This window comes from Limulus polyphemus, unplaced genomic scaffold, assembly GCF_000517525.1.
Source record: "Limulus polyphemus unplaced genomic scaffold, Limulus_polyphemus-2.1.2 Scaffold330, whole genome shotgun sequence".
Lineage (NCBI taxonomy): Eukaryota > Metazoa > Arthropoda > Merostomata > Xiphosura > Limulidae > Limulus > Limulus polyphemus.
In genome coordinates, this window is record NW_013665940.1 from 172,471 (window position 1) to 193,468 (window position 20,998).

A 20,998-nucleotide genomic window follows, 5' to 3' on the forward strand; every position below is an offset into this window, starting at 1 on the left:
CATTCATAATGACGTTCATGTAAGAATTGTACAGGCCTTACTGTGCTGTTTCCATTCATAATGACGTTCATGTAAGAATTGTACAGGCCTTACTGTACTGTTTCCACTCATAATGACGTTCATGTAAGAATTGTACAGGCCTTACTGTGCTGTTTCCATTCATAATGACGTTCATGTAAGAATTGTACAGGCCTTACTGTGCTGTTTCCATTCATAATGACGTTCATGTAAGGATTGTACAGGCCTTACTGTACTGTTTCCATTCATAATGACGTTCATGTAAGGATTGTACAGATCCTACTGAACTGTTTTCAATCGTTATAATATACATCTAGAGATTATACAGGTTTCATTGTGCTGTTTCAAATTATTGTAATGTTTGTATAAAGACTGTACTGGTCTTTCTATACTGCTTCCAGGCATAATAATTTCCATGTAAAGATTGTACAGGTCCTAATGTGCTATTTCCAATCATTATAATAGTCATGTAAGGATTGTACAGGTTCTAATATGCTGCTTTCAATCGTTATGATGTTCAAATAAGGATTGTACAGGTCCTAATGTGCTATTTCCAATCATTATAATAGACATGTAAGGACTGTACAGGTCCTACTGTGCTATTTCCAATCATTATAATAGACATGTAAGGATTGTACAGGTCCTAATGTGCTATTTCAATAATTATAATAGTCATGTAAAGATTGTACAGGCCCTACTGTGCTATTTCCAATAATTATAATAGTCATGTAAGGATTGTACAGGCCTTACTGTGCTATTTTCAATCATAATAATGGTCATGAAAGGATTGTACAGGCCTTACTGTGCTGCTTTCAATCGTTATAATGTTCAAATAAGGATTGTACAGGTTTCACTGTGCTGTTCCCTATCATAGTAATGTTCCTGTAAGGATTTTATAGTATTTTATACATTCTCTCTAATCATAATAATGCCCACTTGAAGAAGGATTATATTGTTCATTATATAGTGTTGTACCTAATTGTAACAATCTTCATGTGAGAATTGTACAGTTCCAACTGTATTGTATCTACTCGTAACAGTATTAATGTAAGAATTGTACATGTTTCAGTTGAATAATATTCGTGTAATGATTATAGAGTTCCCACAGAGTTGTTTCTAATCATAATAATGTTCGTGTTGAGGATTTTACAATTACTTCCAATCCTTCTTGCTACCAGTACACACTGACAAACATTGATGAATGAAAATGAAAATAAAAATGAAAATGAAAATAACCAGCAAATATACAACGTTTCGACAAGGTTTTGTCATCATCATGCCTTGTCGAAACGTTGTACATTTGATGTTATGTTAAACTTATATTAAAGTTTTTCTTCATTGTCCATTCAAGCCGTCTCCAAGCATTATTAATTATTATATACTTATTGTTATGCTTTCATTCTAGCACGTAAATGAAGATGGTAGTTTCATATACAAAACATTTACAAAGAAAAAAAAAGATCAGTGCATTAGAACTGTGTGAGTGTGTGTATCGACATATAAATTTTCGGATCGTTCGATCAGAGATTGTTTTTAAGTGATCAAGTAATCTATACAAATATCCACATTTTCAATTCCGTATAGAGAGGTCATGTGTACCAAATATCACAAAATCTAATACAAGTAAAATAACCAGGTACGCAAAACTACCCAGTTATAACTCAAGGTATGAGCAGCCCAGATGAAATATACTTCATAAATTTTAACAAAGCACACATGTAAGAGAGTCAAGTTCACCTAACTCCAGAACGTATGGGGGTCAGGTGTAATATACATCATACATTTAACAAAAAAAAAAAAATATTATACGTACAGAATTGCACATTGAAAACCAGTTAAGGCAGGAAAGGTATAACAAATTCCACAGATGTGAATGTAATGTGAGTAGGACACGTTTTTTTTTTGACACAGTATAGATAAAACAAGCTCGCGAATAGCCAACTATTCGGTATTCCATTGAGAGCATGTGCCTGTTAAATGTACAGGTGGGGTAATATTTGCTTTTTGAAAAAAAAAGAGAGAGTTTGTTTATTGTTTGTTTATAATTAAGCACAAAGCTACATAATAGGCTATCTGTGCTCTGCCCACCACGGTATCGAAACCTGGATTCTAGCGTTGCCACAGGGGAGCTAAAAGGAGAGAGAGAGAACACTATAACCAAGAAAGATTGTATTGTGGACTTCACTTGGTATTTTCAGGCTTATTGCTCATATTATCTTATTATTGTTACCAGTTCATTTTCATTCATCAATGTTTGTCAGTGTGTACTGGTAGCAAGAAGAATTGGAAGTTATTTTGAGTGAAAGCTAGATTTGAAACATCACTATGTTAATCCTTGCCACGTGATGGAATGATGTACGTTTTAAATATGCCTTAAAAAATCTTAGTACAGTTTTAGTAAATTCTTGAAAAAACACCCTACACATTTAACTCTCAAAATACTAACTCAACCTACCAAAAAAATTGTATGAAACCACTTATGTTCAAAATATAATTTGTAGAGAATCTCAGCAGTAATTAGTAGGACTAATTTCATTATTATAGATATGCTTAACATGTTTCGTTTGTCCTCGTATACTATAAGGCATTCTTTACTATTCTTTTTAATTAATCACAAAGCTACACAATGGGCTACCTGTGCTGAGCTCACTGTGAGTATCGAAAATTAATTTCTAGCATTATAAACCCCCAAACTTATCGTTGAACGAGTGTGGGTGCAATCCTATATATATTGTTAAGCACAAAGTTACAACACTGGCTATCTGTGCTGTGCCCTCTACGTGTATCGAAATTCACATTTTAGCGTTATAAGCCCTTAGACCAGTGATTTAGAACGTGGGGCTTACGCCCCACAGGGGGGCAATTTGAATATATTGGGAGGCAATTTGAAAATGCTACAATAAGAACAAATTTTCATTTGGGTGTGAAGAGCGAAAAACGTTCCGTGACACAAAATTAAATTTCTAAATTTTACATTATATTATTATACCTTTTCAACACCAAATTTGTTTTTATATTAAGGGGCATCAAATTTTTTGAGGTGTCGAGGTGGGGCATGGAGCAAAAAAGGTTAAGAGCCACGGCCTTAGGGTAACCGTTGAGTCACCGATAGTTCGATACCTTGTAACCAATAACATCATATGTGAAAATTGCTACATTTTACTATAAATGTTTTAAATTACTGTAATATTACATATTCTGCAATACAAAGAAAGGTGTTAACTGTTCCTTTAGAAAATGGCGAAAGCAATCTTGAAAACAAACTAATTGATTTTCATCGGAATCTACAGGAATTTCTACAAAAATAAATCGAATAAATTCCTCCTCCACAATAACATATTGAAGTAGATTTATTTAATAAATCTACATTTAAGTTTAAAATGCCCATCTCAGTGAAACCATCTGAGTTAATAATGGTCAGATGGTTCGTTGGAAGTAGATATTTTTTAAAGTGAATGGATATGTCAAATTGTTAATGATCTTCTTCCTATCTACCCTACATTACTTATCCACATTGTTTATACCAATGTAGAACAGCTTTCTCGGATTGTTTCACTTGGAAAGAAAGATGAAATCTATGATGGTAAATTATGAAAGAGGAAGGTATCTAGTTTAGGCAGCACTCTTAAAAAGAAAAATATGATGCAAGAGGCAAGTCAAGTAATTAGCGGGAAACAGGTGTTTTTAGTGTAATTTGACCCTAATGAATACGAAAAATGCTGTTACCAAGCCGAATTTTCAATTGGAAACTAAGATGAAAGAACAAGACAAGAGCCACCTTTCCACCCCGAGTCAACTGGAGCAGGTAGTTTCATTTTACTGTAGTGCGCATGCACTCATGTGGCTCTTTGGTAGTGTGAACGAATTATGTGCTGATGTAGTATGTTACTCCAGTTCCTTTTGTCTTGGCGACAAACAGAGCATGACGGGCAGAGTCTACACTAGTAAACCGTGGTCCGATGTTGTAAAGCTTCATGACAAACTTTTCTGCAGCATGTATTGCATTTTCAGTTAAAGGAACATTCCCAGGTTTGTAAAGCGGCTCAGCATGACACGTTGCATGCTTGCTGTTGCTTGTACTAACGTGTCACATCGTACCCAGTAAGTATATGAAATGCAAGCAAATTGGATTTCAGCATTGATTGCAAGTGATCACATAACGTGTGAATCGGGACAAAATTCCTCCTCTTTGATGTTCCAGCCATCAACCATAGTTTCGCGAACAGCGTTTTCTCAAAGTAATGAATCAGAAGCAGAAATAGATCAGTGTCCCGAGTTGAAACAATTACTCCATCAAAGCTGCTGTTGACTTCGTGCACTTTCTGTCTCATTTTGATGCTTACAGTAGCGTCACATTTGTTGAGAGAGTGGTTGATATTCCTTGTTACTCATCTGCGAAACTCCCATTTAAAAACAACTATAAGATTCGGAGAATTGTCTCAAATAAGCTGTGTAGAGAAGAAGCGAACAAGATTTGCCTTGTTCTCTGGCAATGCTAAAATGTTTCTTCAGTTCTTTGGCAGTGACAAGTCTCTGTTCTAAATGACACATTTTTAATGGTTGGGGCGTCTTTGAGTGCTTCTGACAAGTTCTGGCTTTGACTGATTTTTCTCGACAACGATTGAACGCAGCATCAACTCTGTTGTATGCTGAGCCACCTTCTTTCAGTTGTTCCACAAAAATATTAGCGAGAGCGCCAAATGTAGTTGTATTTATATGTTTTTCCCAGAACAGTAATCATTGTCTGGACATCGGTAATCAGTTGAGATGACATTTTAAGGTGCTCAATCTGCTCAGGACATTGGATATCTAATGTCAGCAGATTAGTCAGTGCTGTTTTATCTCCACCATTAATTTCGGCCAACGCAAAAGGCACCAGGGGAAGTTCATGCGTCTAAATGAACGGAAGTTTAAATGTCCTCACAGCCTCATAAGCTGTGATAACAACAGCTTCCTCATCATCTCGATGTTGCTTGTGGCAACCGGCAGACAGTTCAATGTGAACCACAGGGGAAGTGAAAAATCAACACCAAACACTGAAAGGGTTTGTCCAACGTGATGTCGGTCTTCCAGCGGTAGGATAGAGCCAATCGCTGCTGACATTTGTGAGCTAATTGTCTCGTTCCTTATATAAAAGCTACTGATCAAGAGTCCGTACTTACTTTTGGTTATCTTACAAAATTGATTTTCGAACATTTTGTACACCTTCGAAACATGCATCATTAAATATGTTGACACAAATAATCCCATAAGTTTTTCTGAACTTCCCATTCTAGTTGATATAAAACCCAAAGAAATCACAATTTATTGATCAGGCCACCATTTTGGCCGCCATCTTGAATCCTGTGATTCACTTCAAATACACGGCTTGGCAACAGCAATTTTCATAAACAGTAGGATAGAATTACTTTTAAAACATCTGTTGCTAGCATCTTACATGACTTGTCTCTTGAATATTTTTTTAAAATAATTGTTGTCTAGATTGGTACACTAATTTAATTTCAACACAATCATACTTATTTAAAGGTAAAATACTGCTTACTTCAGGAACCTTGGATTGTTAAAAGTTGCAATATTTTTATGTAACGAATACTTTGATTTGTACTAATTAGATATTTTGTGTAGGCTGCACTTTTATCGCCCAGCTTTATCGTTTACTTGAAAATTACTTTCACACAAAAATGAGAAACAAAACAAGAAATATCTAGCAACTTTGAAAAATGTTGATTTCAGCTTTGCTTTTTATACGTTGTCAGTGTGGACCTGTGATTAACTAACTAAGAATATTACATCTCTACCTAAAAATAGAAAAGCATAGATCGTAAGTCGTCTTTCAACCTACATTCGTTTTCATGGTAATTTCGGAAACCATTCTAATGCAATGTGGATGTTTTTTTTTTTTGTATATCAGATTTTAGCTTTGATGTGCGCTACACCTATTAAAATTGGTAAAGATATTCTTTAACTCAAAATGTTTACTTTAGTGTGTGTCATGTACAGAACCTAAAGAAGCAGGAAAGAAGCTGTGGTACAGAAACGAGAGGCTTTATTTTAGATCATTAAAATTAAGCTTGTTTTTGGCCTTTTACTGTTACACTAGATGGGTGCCGCGTACGGTGAATGATGTTTGTTACTGTGTTAGAGAAGTTGCGTTGTTAAAGCTCATTGTTACCTTGATTACCTGCACATTGAATATGAATATGGTGACCGAACTTGCCGTATATAACATTGTGTCTTTCAGGTTTGTTTTGCCTTCAACAAAAGTTATGAGTTGCGAACCTAAATCGAGATTCAGTACTTCGATTGATTGCTTTCTAGTTTATTTGATAGCTATGCTATCTGGGTTCTGGTTCATATGATAGTGAAGCGATTTGTTTCGTAACTGTGCTATAGCTATAGAAAGTTTTTTTATAATTACTACTCTCAATGTCATGACCATTTTGGCAGTTATGACTTGTGTCACTATAGTGATAGCACTAAATCTGGTTATCATTGTAATTATATCAAGTATTTCATAATTACTCTCAATATCATAACCAGGTTTGAGATGGTTACTTTTGCGATACTTTATGTGTTTTATAATTACTCTCAATATCATAACAAAGCTAGATCTGGTAACTCTTGTAGTACGTTATGTGTTTCATAATTACTTTCAGTATTATAACCAAATTAGACCTGGCTGATCTTGTATTCCATAATTACTACTCGTGTTAACATCGTGTACTTCATATTTTTCTCTCCTTTATTTATCTCTTCGACCGGATTCGTGATTTCAAAAGTCACTCTTTAGGATATAATTCTACTGAGAACCTATAACAAAAAGTTTTCAAATGGCGTTTTCCAACTAAATTAAATATTTCCATGTATGAATTAAGTATATTAAAAATGTTAAAAAATAAATAAAATTACTTAAAGTTTCTCCAAAATTCTTTCCTTTTTTTAATTGAAATCCTGTTCTAATTTTACACTTTCTCTTGTTGTTATAGAAATGCAATTTGTTCCATACTCTTTCATAATTTTATACCTCTAACTTACTTTATTGTTCTCTTTTGTAACTCTTATTAACAGTTTCTATGGTTTCACAATTCCAACCGACTTTACACAACCACTGCTACTTCTACCCTCTTACCTCTATCTATTTAAAGTGGTGCAAAAAAATGTATGGAATATTTTTCGAAAATTTTTTATACATGTTTTACATTACATGGCTAAAAAGGGAAAACATAAAAACATGTTGTTTTTTTAGAATTTTCAATTTTCTCAAAATACACTCTTTTGAAATGTTTGTTGGCATATAGTGAACTTTTTACGGGAGATCTAACATGAAATTTATGTTTTATTATTTAGTGACACAAATGAATGGTATGGATACGACAACGGTGGTGTCACCACAACAAAACGGTACCATTCATAACACAGTTCAGACAGGCTCAATAATGTCCGAGGACAGCAAAACGAATCTGATCGTCAACTATCTACCCCAGACTATGACTCAAGAAGAAATACGAAGTTTATTCTCTAGCATCGGGGAGGTGGAATCGTGTAAACTGATAAGGGACAAAGTCACAGGTAGTTTCACAACTGTTGCATTTTTTAAGAAGTTTGGTTAAGATCCAGGTGTATTAAAACTATGCCTTTAAGTTTTAAATTTTGTTATCTCGTTGATGACACTACAATCTGTATAAGCTTGGGGGATGAACAACTTCAATCCTTTTTGAAAGAAGAAGGAAGACTCCGTTTGAGTTAACTGTGCAATATAAACTTACAAAAGTATATTTGAACGGTATTTCACTGTTGATGATTATTTATATACTGCTATAGTTCAGTGTTATATTCAGATGTATTTCAACACAAAGCTGCACAATGGGCTATCTGCGTTGTATTCATTGAGTACAAATATTATATTTATAATTTTGATTGTTTCATTACAGGAGCTTTCGTGTTCATTCATAGATGATTATCAGGTGGAAATTGAAAGAATACAGGAATACGCATCTATAAACTAAAAATAAAAATCACACAACAAACAATCGTCTTTATTTGTCGTGATTTGCCGAGAGGGCTTCATGTGGTATGAAACATTTTAACATTTTTCAGTTTTACTTTAAAAGCTAGACAACAGATCACATCAGTGTTGCTCGGTTGTCATGGCCGTTGCCATGTGTGCTTACGGCAGAACTTTGCAAACAACAATTTTTTGCAATACAGCGAAAACATGTTGACTCATTTAGGCCTAATTACTAACAATTTGTTTAAATCCGTAAAATAAATGTGGACATCTCTTATGGCGTAAGATTTCAGTTAATCACATATAAAGAGTAACAGAGTCGTTTAGGCAGCATCATTTTGCAGACGACAATTTTTTTGCAATACAGTAAAATCACGATGATTCATTTAGGCTTAATTTACAAACAACGTCACAAATCTCACCAGGATTCTAAGAAAATTTTGTACTGAGTCTAGACAGGTGTGTACTTTATACGTTTATTGTGTAATCACATGATGATATACATATTTTAAAAATTAAACAAATTCTAGATCTAATTGATTTATTATTGATTCTTAAAATGGGATCAAAATCTTAATGAAATGTTTAACTTTGAGATTTAGATATAGGCCAGGGGATGTAGGCTAAATATACTATGTGACAGTGACAAGTAATCACATTTTAGTAAAAACAAAACAAAAGAGGGGGTAGAATAAAACAATTATTGACTGGTAATTTCGGGTAACAGAGTATTTTTTCCCCCTCATAACCAATAAATAATTGTTCATTAATACATTTTGATATAAAGCACGATATCGAGTTTGGAAAGAAGATGCAGGTCGAGATCTGAATTATTTGAATATTAGCCTATAGGTTAATTGTATAGTTTTATTTACACATCCTGCAAACACGAAACCTTTCCATATTTGCAAAAGATAGTACCTTCTTTTTTTGAGTGGTGGCGGCTTTTCCAACGTTGTGACATCAAAAAAGTGCACCTCCAATTTTAACATTTGAGCACCATTTCAATATCACCATGATAATTATTATTAACTGGGCTGCACTTTTTCCACAAGTAGTTTAACCTGTAAATTACCGAAGAGATCCATGTGAACCCGATTGGTTTTTTAACAATATTTTTCTGTATTCGTGCCAGATTGCTTGTCAGCCCATATGACACTGTTAGTTACAGGGCCCCTAATAACATGCAAGTCAAACAAAAATATTTAAAGAAACATACCGCCAATATTGTAATTAATCCCATTGTAGTTATTGGTGGTGCCCTCCCCCCATTGTATTTTACATAGAAATAATTTATGTCACCCTTGTTTTCTTTACACTGAGCAAAACCATAAAATTACTCAGTATGATTCAGGATATGGACAACACAAGTAGAGAATGGTATAAAAACAAGTCTTAATTTGATGGTTAGAATAGAATAAATAACTTGCTAACGGAGTAGTAAACAAGGTTAACCATTAAATGTATTCTGTATTGTTGACATTATGATCCAGATGATCACACTTGTGTGTGTTGGTTTTAGACGAAAGCAAGTAGTAGTAAACAAGGGCACCCATTAAATGTATTCTGTGGTAGGATAGTATTGTTGACATTATGATCCAGATGGCCACATTTTTGTGTGTTGGTTTTAGACGAAAACAAGTAGTAGTAAACAAGGGCACCCATTAAATGTATTCTGTAGTAGGATAGTATTGTTGACATTATGATCCAGATGGCCACATTTTTGTGTGTTGGTTTTAGACGAAAACAAGTAGTAAACAAGGGCACCCATTAAATGTATTCTGTGGTAGGATAGTATTGTTGACATTATGATCCAGATGGCCACATTTTTGTGTGTTGGTTTTAGATGAAAACCAGCTGAGTGCAAGCTAGAAAAAAAAGGACATCCTAGAAGTTATTTATACCTGACAATGTTTGAGTATGAATAAAGAATGACGATGGGAACCATGAGAAATCCGGTTTCAATTTTTCCTGTTCATCTCTTGTTTTCGTTATAGACAACCGTTGTGTGTCATGGATCAAACAAACTTTAAGTAACTATGATGAGCTCTTATTTAGGGTATTATTAATCATTATATTCACAATATGAAAGAAAATATACTTTGTTCCTGAGAAATTTTGAGAACTTCTGACTGCTATTCATAGATTTTGGTCAACTGAATACAAGCAATGTTTGAACATTTATATTCTAATCCATTCTCTATCCAACAATCCAATTCCCGTTTCATTACTCTTCACTACCGTTTTCGAGTGATCCAACTGTCAGTTCTCCACAACTCCCACCACTACTCTCCCCCCCCAAAAAAAAGACCTAACCGAAAGCAGAATATTCTCCACACTTCTAGAGATGTTAGATAAAAACATCCTTTTAACACTAAATTGTTCTGAAATGATGGTAGCATATGTTGCCAGATTTTGCAAGACTGTATCACATGATAACAGATTTTACAATATACCACTAATTATAGTAAACAAATGTTCGTTTCAAAAAACTCAATCGGTTGTGCATGAAGAAAGTTTCTTTTAATTCGATTGAATAACGTGTTCGCGTTTCACATAATACTTATGAAAGTTCTAGCTCGTGCATCGTGTGCCAGACGTATGTGGATTATTACGTATAAAAAGTTTCAAATGTCTGAAGCTTTTTTTAGAAGCATGTCAACGGATATGAACATAGCAGTTGTATTATGAAAGGAGATGTTTTAGAAAGCTGTAATATATATTTTAAAATATCGCATAACAAATTTAAAATAAAACATAGCATTGCTTTATACAGCGTAAAACTGAAACATGCATTTCGTACACAGCTTTGCTACCTCTTTACTAACATGTTCATGCAACCAAGAGGTATAGTAAAAACCATGAAAAGTTTTGCTAAAACTCTGCTGGCCCCCCAGTGGCACAGCGGTATGTCTGCGGACTTGCAACGCTAGGATCCGGGTTTCGATACCCGTGGTGGGCAGAGCACAGATAGCCCATTGTGTAGCTTTGTGCTTAATTACAAACAAACAAAACTCTGCTGACCCGAGTCACAGATAGTTCTCGTGGCGAAAGCACGCGCGTGCTCGCTTTGCTGACCTGAGTCTCGAAAGGTAGTTTTCAGTCAAGGTTTCGAGATTTAGATTAATTTAGATTAATTCAACATATGGCTGGTGTTATGTTAACTTTAATTCATGAAAGTTATCTTAAAACGTTTGTATGCCACAGCTTTAACTCATATTGAAGAATGCATGATATTTTTTTTTGAAGTATGTTTGAAAACGTTTTGATATAAAAAATATGCAACGTTTTTGTAGAATATTTGGACATAGTACTTATAATATAGTTATTTGTCTTCCTTAAATATAGGTCTGTAGTCATTACTCTATCTCGTAAGGGTTTTCCTAGCACGTGGGGAATGTTATTATATAAATAGTACAACTGGCAGTTAGCATGCTTGCTTAAAATACTATATTCTATAAAAGTATTACATAATACTTTTCCATGTTGAGTATATTATTTCATATATTTCACATCTTGGTTTTGACAGTTTATGCTGGCGTGTAGAATTCGTTTCAGGTAAAGACAGCTGGTCTAAAGGCATGCTTTTCTCTCTTTCCCCACGCTTCAAAATTTACGGGACAGAAGGTTGGGGGGAGGGATAACCAGATAGTTAGTTGTATAAGCAACAGCTGTGTTCCAGACTTCTCCTGTGTGTGTGTGTGTGAATGAAGCTAAAAAAAAAGTCATCAATGGAAACTAATATATAAGTAACAGCATCTGATTACACATTTTCTCAAATTAAGCCTTTTATAACAACATTTGTTGTTATTCTAGAAGTCGAATAGCTTCATAATGAGAACAACCTGACTGATCAAAGGTATAACATTGACAAAGTGTTAATAATCCCAATCATTCTTTGGAGGGAAAAAATGTGTGCAAAATAAGATCTTAATATTTCAGTACTTCTTTTGTCTCACAATATACAAGAATTGTTTTTAAGATTCAGGTTGTTTTTTAAACGTTAATAAAAGAAGATTTGCCTTTTGATTTGTGGCTCACGAACTTTTATTTTTGTATGGAGGTGTGAATCCAGTTAAGGTTATGTCTATGCAAATCTGTATCTGCGATGCTAATAAATTTTTTTTTACACCAACGCTTAGAGTGTCCCATAAATATATATATATATATATATACAATATAACAGGGGCTACTTCATCAGTTACAGTTTCACCTGAACTATCCATTGGTGGGTCAGTGGAAAGTTTACGGACTTACAACGACAAAATCTAGGGTTCGATTTTTCGCAGTGGGTAGAGCACAGATAGCTTACTGCGTAGTTTTGCGTTCAATAAACAACGAAAATGTCATATAGTATCATACGCCTGATCTGAGTTCGAAGTTATGGAGAATATTTAAAGTTGGCCGTGCTTGTATCGCTTTGCACTCTACAGAGTCCATATTTGAATGGTTATCAAATCAATGTTTGTTTAGGTATATACGTGATCATACGAAAATTTTGTCTGACTGTTCTCGGTGGCTGACAATGGTATCTATGTGGCATGTTGTTTTTATTTTGTATGTTTCGGCTTAGTACCAGCTGAATGATTGTTACTGTCAGGAAGTATTTTAGGTCCCTCAGGAACTTAACTGTTCATACTCCAGCCAGCGGTTGTATTTTGGTTTTAGGAAATTGGATTCGTATGAAAAATAATTGTTGTTAATCAATTATAGTTCTGTTTTCATTTGCTCGAGTGCTCCCGTTACTACACGTTTAATTACTTTCATTTCTGTAGGCCAGAGTCTCGGGTATGGTTTTGTGAACTACATTCGTGCAGATGATGCTGAGAAAGCGATCAACACACTCAACGGGCTCAGGCTACAGAATAAAACCATCAAAGTAAGTGTTACTTAAATATAGTTTTGATGTAGAAGAGTCATGCGTGATAGTTCTTATTATCAGATCCAATAATCAGTGTTGGGTGAGAAATTTTACTTAAAATTTGCGGTGAGAACTGTAATAAAATAATTGAACGTACTCTCTCCTAACAACTTAATTTGAGTTCTTGTAATTGGGTTTCAGTTTTTCTTACATCGTCAGTTCTAATTGTTTTTCTAAGATACAACAAATATTTGTATGTTTTACGCAGTACTATCAATATTAAATGTTCTTTACGAGATGTTCCATTTGTGAAGGGTAGTTTTTTTAAACTATGCTCTCTTTACTTTTATATCAGTAAGATTTTTTACGAAAAAGTGATGACTGTATAACTCCACCATTAACGTTTTTCGACATTAACAAACCAGACAAAATCGTAAAAACCATGTGGACAGGCTATCTCGCTTTGCTGGTTTCAGAATGTCTGTTTCCTTCTAAATTAGTTGTACTCGCTGCGTTAATGGGGATCCGGAGCGATGACAATCGATACGTTCTTCACCTACAAAGGAAGTCGGTTTCCTGGCGTGGATAGCGTTACCAAGACAACCACACTGTGAACATCTGTGAGTGCAAGACCGAAAACTGACGAACGTTTCTTTCTGAGGACCTCTTTTTTTTATGACGCACTATCACAGTATACAATCAAATATAGTTTGGAATTGGACTTATCTAAATATTGTCCAGCATGATATGATTGAAATTTATTGATCTCACGTGCGTTTGAAGAGAACTGGTTTTTCGAAAAACTTCGTTATTCTATTCAAAATGACACTTCAATGGTTTCGCTAGTCACTAACCTCCACTCAAACATTTAATCAATAAACGTGAATCCCGCATTCTAAGATAGCTCAATAAAAAAAATTCGATTAGCGATCTGACTCCGAACTTGATTAATTAATCATTTTAATAAAAGTAAATAAACTTTTCATGATTATAGAAATATCGCTCGGCAAACTAAGATGAGGTTAAAATTTACCAAAGAGAAATAGTTTGTCGAAATTCGTTATTCTGTCCAAAATGGCACTTCAATAATAATTGCTATTCATTAACTTCCACTTAGATATTTATCTGGTAATATTAAAGACTGAAATTCTAATGAGACATTCAAGTGTTCATTTGACTTCCAACTTAAATTAATTAATTAATTATTTTAAGAAAATATAAAACCTAATAATCCAATTGAGATACGGAGAATAGTCCCAACTGTATTAACAACTCTGTTTCACTTGGGTTGTTTGGCATTAAGATCGAAATAAGTACATTTGTTCCAGCTGTAATTTTCGCTCGATATTATTTAAAATAGAAACGTATTCTAAGGAGTTTATGTTGAATTGAATTCTATATGAATATATAACTTGTTACTAAATTAAATTATCAATAAAATATAGGCCCGGCATAACCTGGTGGTTAGGGCACTCGATTTGCAATCTGTGAGTCGCGAGCTCGAACCCCGTCACCTTTTAAGCATGAGGGTGTTATTATGCGGTGGTCAATTCAACTATTCGTTAGTAAAGAATAGCCCAAGAATTGGTTGTAGGTGCTGTTGACTAGGTGCTCTCCCTCAAGTCTATCACTTCAAAACTAGGGACTGTTAGCGCAGGTTGTTCTCGAGTAGGTTTGCGCGAAATTCAACAAAATCAAAAAATCAAAATAAACATATGTGCCCCTCTGTTGTTCAAGAAACTAGTTAGATATATATATATTAAACCACGGATCATGTTTGTAAAGAAATGTATTTTTTCCACATGAAATACACCACTACTACTCGTTATATATATTGCTGAGATATTACTTTTGGGAAAATATTATAATTAGAAATTAACCGTCAATACACAAAAACAGATTGAAATATAACCAATACGACGTAGTTGTATATACCTATATAAAAGCCTAATGGTTAGGTTTTTAGATAAACATGTAACAGAAATCCCGATTGGCCGAACGGATTTCTTCAGGCGAGTTAAATGAAGCCTTTTACTCATATCCCATTACTATATTACCAACTTTGATGGCTTGCATGTTGAAACATATAATCAAAAAAATATTTATTTTTTTCCTTTGTAAAAGTTTTCTGAAAGAGCAGTATCTGAAAAGTTATCATACCAACAGAATAAAACGAAACACCCTGGTAAAACCCTGGTAATCGAGTAATTGTTTCAATAGGAAACATTGACAATATGTTCAGTTATTCATACGTTTTCTGCGGTGCATTTTCTCTTCAAAAAGTGTTTTGTACAACTTATAGTTAACAATAAAGATTAATATTCCCTGACGTTTACCACTGCAAGTTCAACAAGTTGCGATCAATTTATTCTTCTCATTTCACTATGGTTTCTTTTGATCACATGTTAAACACAGCTTTTGATCACACATTAAACACAGTTTTTGAGGCTATCGTGTATAATACATTCCTCATTAAAATTCCTAGTGTTGTGTTACATTAAGATCAACAGAGTAATACCAAAAACGTAATGTATTGCGTTTCTAATTAGTCTTCCCTGTTAATCAAATTGTATACGAGACCAAACCTTTTGTAGGCAGCTGTAAGTGTGGACAGGCTAGTTGACTGATCTCTGTATTCTATCTATACAGAAAATGTGTTAATTTTGTCAGCACATTCTTATACGGATCTTTCATTATTTGTTTTTGTTGTTGTTATTGTTGATAGACTCGATAATACTTTCGTGATTTCAATAATCGGGTTTTTGCGGTAGTGCCCAACAACTTTTGTTCTGACAGGTTAGTAATTATAGCACGTGGGTTTTGTAAACGTGCTTGCACTATCTGAATAAAATTATTGAATATATACATGCATATATATATGTATATATATGTGTGTGTGTGTGTGTGTTTCCACTTTAGAAGATGGACAACAGTCAAATAATATTATATTTGTTCTTGGCAGCGAAACAGCGAGTCAACAATGTGAATCAGAACTGGAAAATAACATATAAGTTAATGAAGCCTATCCTATACAAAAAACTGACCAGAAGTACTAAATGTCATATATCAATAGATAAGAAAGCTGAAACCTATTGCATTGAATCATCAGTTATATACCCTTGCTGTTAATGGTATTTTCAGCTGTAATCGCAATAACATCTCACACCCAGGGGATCAAGGCGGGTAGGAAGTGCTGGTCTTGCTTTAAAAGGTTGGACTTATTTTTCTTCATCTTTGAGCAAATTATAAAAACCGTAGGGTGGCCAAATTCGGACAATTTCACACAGACCTGGGTAGCGGGATATCTTTGGAGCGCCTTCTGGAGATGTTACTAATACCAATCTTGACTACAAATAAAGTTCATTCACCTCCACAGTTGCAAGGATTTTGTGTTGTTCTTTCTTTTTTGTTACACAAATTTAATGTAGAAAGTGCCACCACATGGACTGTTTAACAGTTCTTGCTGACGATTGAGTAACTACTTGTTTGAAGTAGTGGTAATGGTGATGTAATGGTGTTGGCTAGAGAAACAACTTAGAGTTTTCTTTAAAGCTGCATTACCTTTAAATTATTATTTTTTACGTGGATTTTGAGTTTTTTTCTTCAGAAGGCATTTCTTGGTTACGTTTTACCACTTGCAATCGTGATTGATGTCATCGAAACACATGGAGAAGAAATGGTCTTTCTGAAAGGTGAAACGTTTCATGACCTATCAAGACAGCAGAAACGCAATCCATCCCCTGGATTTCCTTATGGAAAACAAAACACATACTTTTACTGTAACAAGGGGCCACTTGAAAAGAAACACAGAGAGTTAAAGCTTGATGGTTATGCAATAAAAGGAAGTTTACAAACTCAAAATTTTCGAAAATTTGTTGGCGAACTGGAAAACAAGGTTGCATTACTACAGTTCCTTCGTCGGAAGTAGATCTTCCTTCTGGAAGGGTCATAAAGGAGCTCTATTGTTTAGGAAGATATAAAGAGGAGAACAAGAGTGTGGCCCTAGATGAAAGAGGTGTCCAGGATGTTAAAACACTACGTTGTAAAGAGGAAGAAGTGGGCTCACAGACTGTTTGTTATATATGAAAATGAGGCAGATGAGATTGCCCTATGTATCTATTATTCAAGTGAATACATCTGCATTAAAGAACTGTACGTGAGAACAGAGCTAAGTATACATTTACTCAGCCATCAAACTGCGCAAGCTCTCGCTGAAGAGAAATGGCGTCTTTAGCAATTCCTGCATGCTCTATCCAAAATGGACGACACATCTTTATCTACATCTAAGGAAACGAGTCATTTGGAAGGTTTACTAAAATATAGGCTGTTCTACACGTGTAGCATTTGCAAGACTTAAAGCCGGGGATCAATTCCCTGCCGTACACACAGTAGGTAGTTCAATGTGGCTTTGCTCTAAAACAACAGAAGGACATGAGCAAGTGAGATGTATTGTTCAGGCTTCGTGTATAGGATTAAAGTTTAACACATTCTTCTCTTGTCTTTGTTCCCTGGATATGATGATGTTCATACAACTTGAATTTAGGTTTGTACTTAATTGAAATGCTAAGCTAACAATGCAAAACAATATTCAAAAGTATGAAAAATTTATTAAAAACAAATTATTCAAAATTATCTTAAGCATTATAAGCAATAGCATTAATAAAGTTAACTATAATGAAACGTTTGTTACTAAACGCAAAGACACCAGTTATCTCCTAGCCTTAAAATCCACAAAGCTTACCAATACACGAAACCTGAACATACTTGTAAGCCTTCATGTAATGGCGGTTGTGAACATCCAACAACATAAGCTCATGGAAGTTAAAACAACATACTAAAAGATCAATAACAAAAATACGCTAGTCGTCTATCCAGAGATTTATACCTGTCATTGATCCCATAGGAAAGCATCACATCGATGTAAGGAAATCTCTTTATAATCTTCGTGAAATATAACTGCCAGTGACCAACGAAAACTGATTTCTCGGCCTCGACTGTGTGACTTTAATTAATTTGAGATCAAAGATAAATAGCTTCCGACATGTGCCATTGTTTAGTAATAGAGATGGGGCTGGAAAGTTACGGAAAAGAATGCAAATATATATATATATATATGTGTGTGTGTGTGTATTATATATATATATATGTGTGTGTGTGTGTGTGTGTATTATATATATATATGTGTGTGTGTGTGTGTGTGTATTATATATATATATGTGTGTGTGTATTATATATACATATATGTGTGTGTGTGTATTATATATATATATGTGTGTGTGTGTGTGTGTGTGTGTGTATTATAAATATATATGGTTGTTGTCTTCTAGAGTGTATTTAATATGTAAAAATTGTAAGTACCATCAGGTTCGAAATATCGTTTTTTGTTTCTATCCTGGATTTTAACTCCTCTTCTTATAATGTCAGGAAGTAATCAAAGTCTTGCACTCTCTAATATTAACATTTAACATAAGAGAAATATTTCATTTAAAATATATTGAACAGATTCTGAAATATAAGTATAACTTCAAAAATTAGACTAACCACGCATTTCATTACAGCAATGTTACGTAATTTGCTATGAGCAATGTTAAAAATGAAGTTAATAAAAAAAGTCACATCTCCCACACACACATATATAAGTAAGTTCAAGACTGCTATCAACAACTCGGATCTAATAAATAAATACATGAAAACAGTTAAGAACTTTAGCTGAAAAGTATAAGTCATATTTAGATACTTGTATGATTATACTAATAAGTTGACTTAATAAATCGTGGCGCTCGACTTGTAAGCTACGGGTCGCGAGCTCGAATCCCTGTTACCGAACATACTCGCCCATTCAGCCGTAGGAACGTTATAATGTGATGATCAGTCCCACTAATCGTTGGTAAAAGAATAGCTTAAGAGTTGGCGGTGGGTGATGTTGACTAGCTGCCTTTCCTCTAGTCTATCACTACTAAATATTGAACGACTAACGCAGATTGCCCTTGCGCTAAATTCAAAACAAACAAACAATAATAAATACTAAAATAACAGCAGTAGAAAACACAACTAATAATAACATTTATGGATGGTAGTTTAACTAAACTAACAAGGTCGTATTATACAAGTAATAGAAAACGTTATACGGCATATAATAACTAGAGAAAGGTAACACTAGCTTTCGCCAAAAAGTTAACATTGTTCATTACCTACACATTAAATAAAAAATTAAAATAAAAGACAGTGAGGTTTAGCCATGCTAATACAAAAACATATCACACTACAAACCAGCTGAAAAATTAATTAACAGTGAATCATACAAAATACGATTTCTATAAGACATACAACGTTTCAACTTTATAAGTCATACAACGTTTCGGCTCTATAAAGCATTGAACAATTCATCTCCGTAAGCCGTACAACTTTTCATTTCTTTAATATGCCATTCAACGTATTATCTCCATACGCCTTACAACGTTTCATCTCCATAAGCCATTCAACGTTTCATCTCTATAAAACACATAACGCATAATCTCTATAAGTATACAACGCTTCCATTTGTCTAAGCTTTGTGTGATTCGGTGTTATTTACTGATTTTGTGTGTTCTTCACGTCACTGAATCTTGTAGTCTTAATAGTTTTTAAAAGTCATGGCATTCTGTAAAGTTTTGGCTTCAAAAGCGGTAGTCATTAGTGGTGGATTTGTCAGAGTACTGAATAGTATTATATATTTCAACCACGATGGAGGAATCCTACCACTCAATATCACGTAAAAAATATATATATATCTATAATCCTGTACTCATTGGATTGTGTACAAGTCAGCTACAAATGGTATGAAAGTAAATAACATAGGCACAACGTTTCACTACCATTATCCTAGTATCATCTGGTGCAGAACAACTATAAAAACAGAATTAAATGAAATAACATACAACACAATATTCCGCCACGTTTAATTTGTTATTAACTGGTGCAGTACAACTGAAAACTGAATTAAAATAAACAACAAAGTTTCGTTACACTTAATCTGGTATTATCACATGCACAATAGCTGAAAATGGGAAAATATAATATGTTATACATTTCACCTCAGTTAACGTGCTATCCTACGCTGCAAACTACTGGAGTTATTGTTTCAAAAAACAGCAATACCTTCTTTATACAAATAACATGGTATATAATCATTTAAAGACTATGATTACCACAAATAACACTGTTGTTTGTCTAGTTATTTAACGCATTGTTTGTAGCTCGCTCTCTGACAATGCTATACACAAAACTAATGGGGTGAACAGCAAGAAACAACAGCCATATTGCTATCGTGCGTGACCAATCGTCATCGATTACTAGCGATAGCAACTCTAGAATAAACTTCAACACAAAATATACTCCGAGAAGCTAAAATAAGTTCGACTTTGCAAAGCTACGTCATTATATAACGCATTTATACTGGTCTACTGACTTGTAGAGCGTGCAAACTTTCTAATATGTTACGTATTACCATTTCGAAAGGTCTGAAACTGAGTTAACTGATAACTTAAATTTAGTACTTAAATATATGACGATATATCTCCAATTTATGATTGTTGCCAACAAGATTGATACGCACAGTTTTCTAACACAAATATGTTTTAATATACAAACAATAATACAATTTACAATAAAAGTTATTACACAGAATGATTTATATACAAAAGTTTTACAAACTTACAAACAATATAAAGTCTTCTTTCCAGTCTGGAACTTCCTTGATATCTTATCGAGGGTTCACAATGAGCGAGTTAATTACGAGTTGATGTAGTTACGATTCGCTTAACGGGGAACTAGCTAGCTTTGTCCTTCGTTATTCACCAGCCACACACGCCGAGTTTTCTACCGTGAAGTTATATAATGCTTTCGTAAAAATACCAATGTCCAATGAGAATCCACTGAAGTTAAATGATTTGTAACGTTCGAACTTTGTAAATGCTTCTGGTCAAATATCTGAAGTTTTCCGATTAATAAGCGTTATAACAAGCACAGTTATAGCTTCCGAAGTTTATAGCAAACCAATCGTAGATACTCTTTTTTGGCGCGTCGCGTTGGTTATATTTATAGGCGTGTGGAGAGTTTCTCGAAATTCAGAT

General features: G+C 34.1%; 1 protein-coding gene across 4 annotated transcripts in view; it reads left to right on the plus strand.

Moving 5' to 3' along the window:
* Positions 1-20,998, plus strand: part of LOC106457429 (ELAV-like protein 4) — a 66,586-nt gene that overhangs the window by 26,712 nt on the left and 18,876 nt on the right. For all 4 annotated transcript variants that reach the window (XM_022383357.1, XM_022383359.1, XM_022383358.1 and 1 more), the window contains exons 2-3: positions 7,366-7,587; positions 12,802-12,905. In XM_022383357.1, coding sequence (XP_022239065.1) covers positions 7,374-7,587; positions 12,802-12,905 — 318 coding nt within the window. In that variant the 5' untranslated portion in view covers positions 7,366-7,373. The remainder of the gene's footprint in view (positions 1-7,365; positions 7,588-12,801; positions 12,906-20,998) is intronic.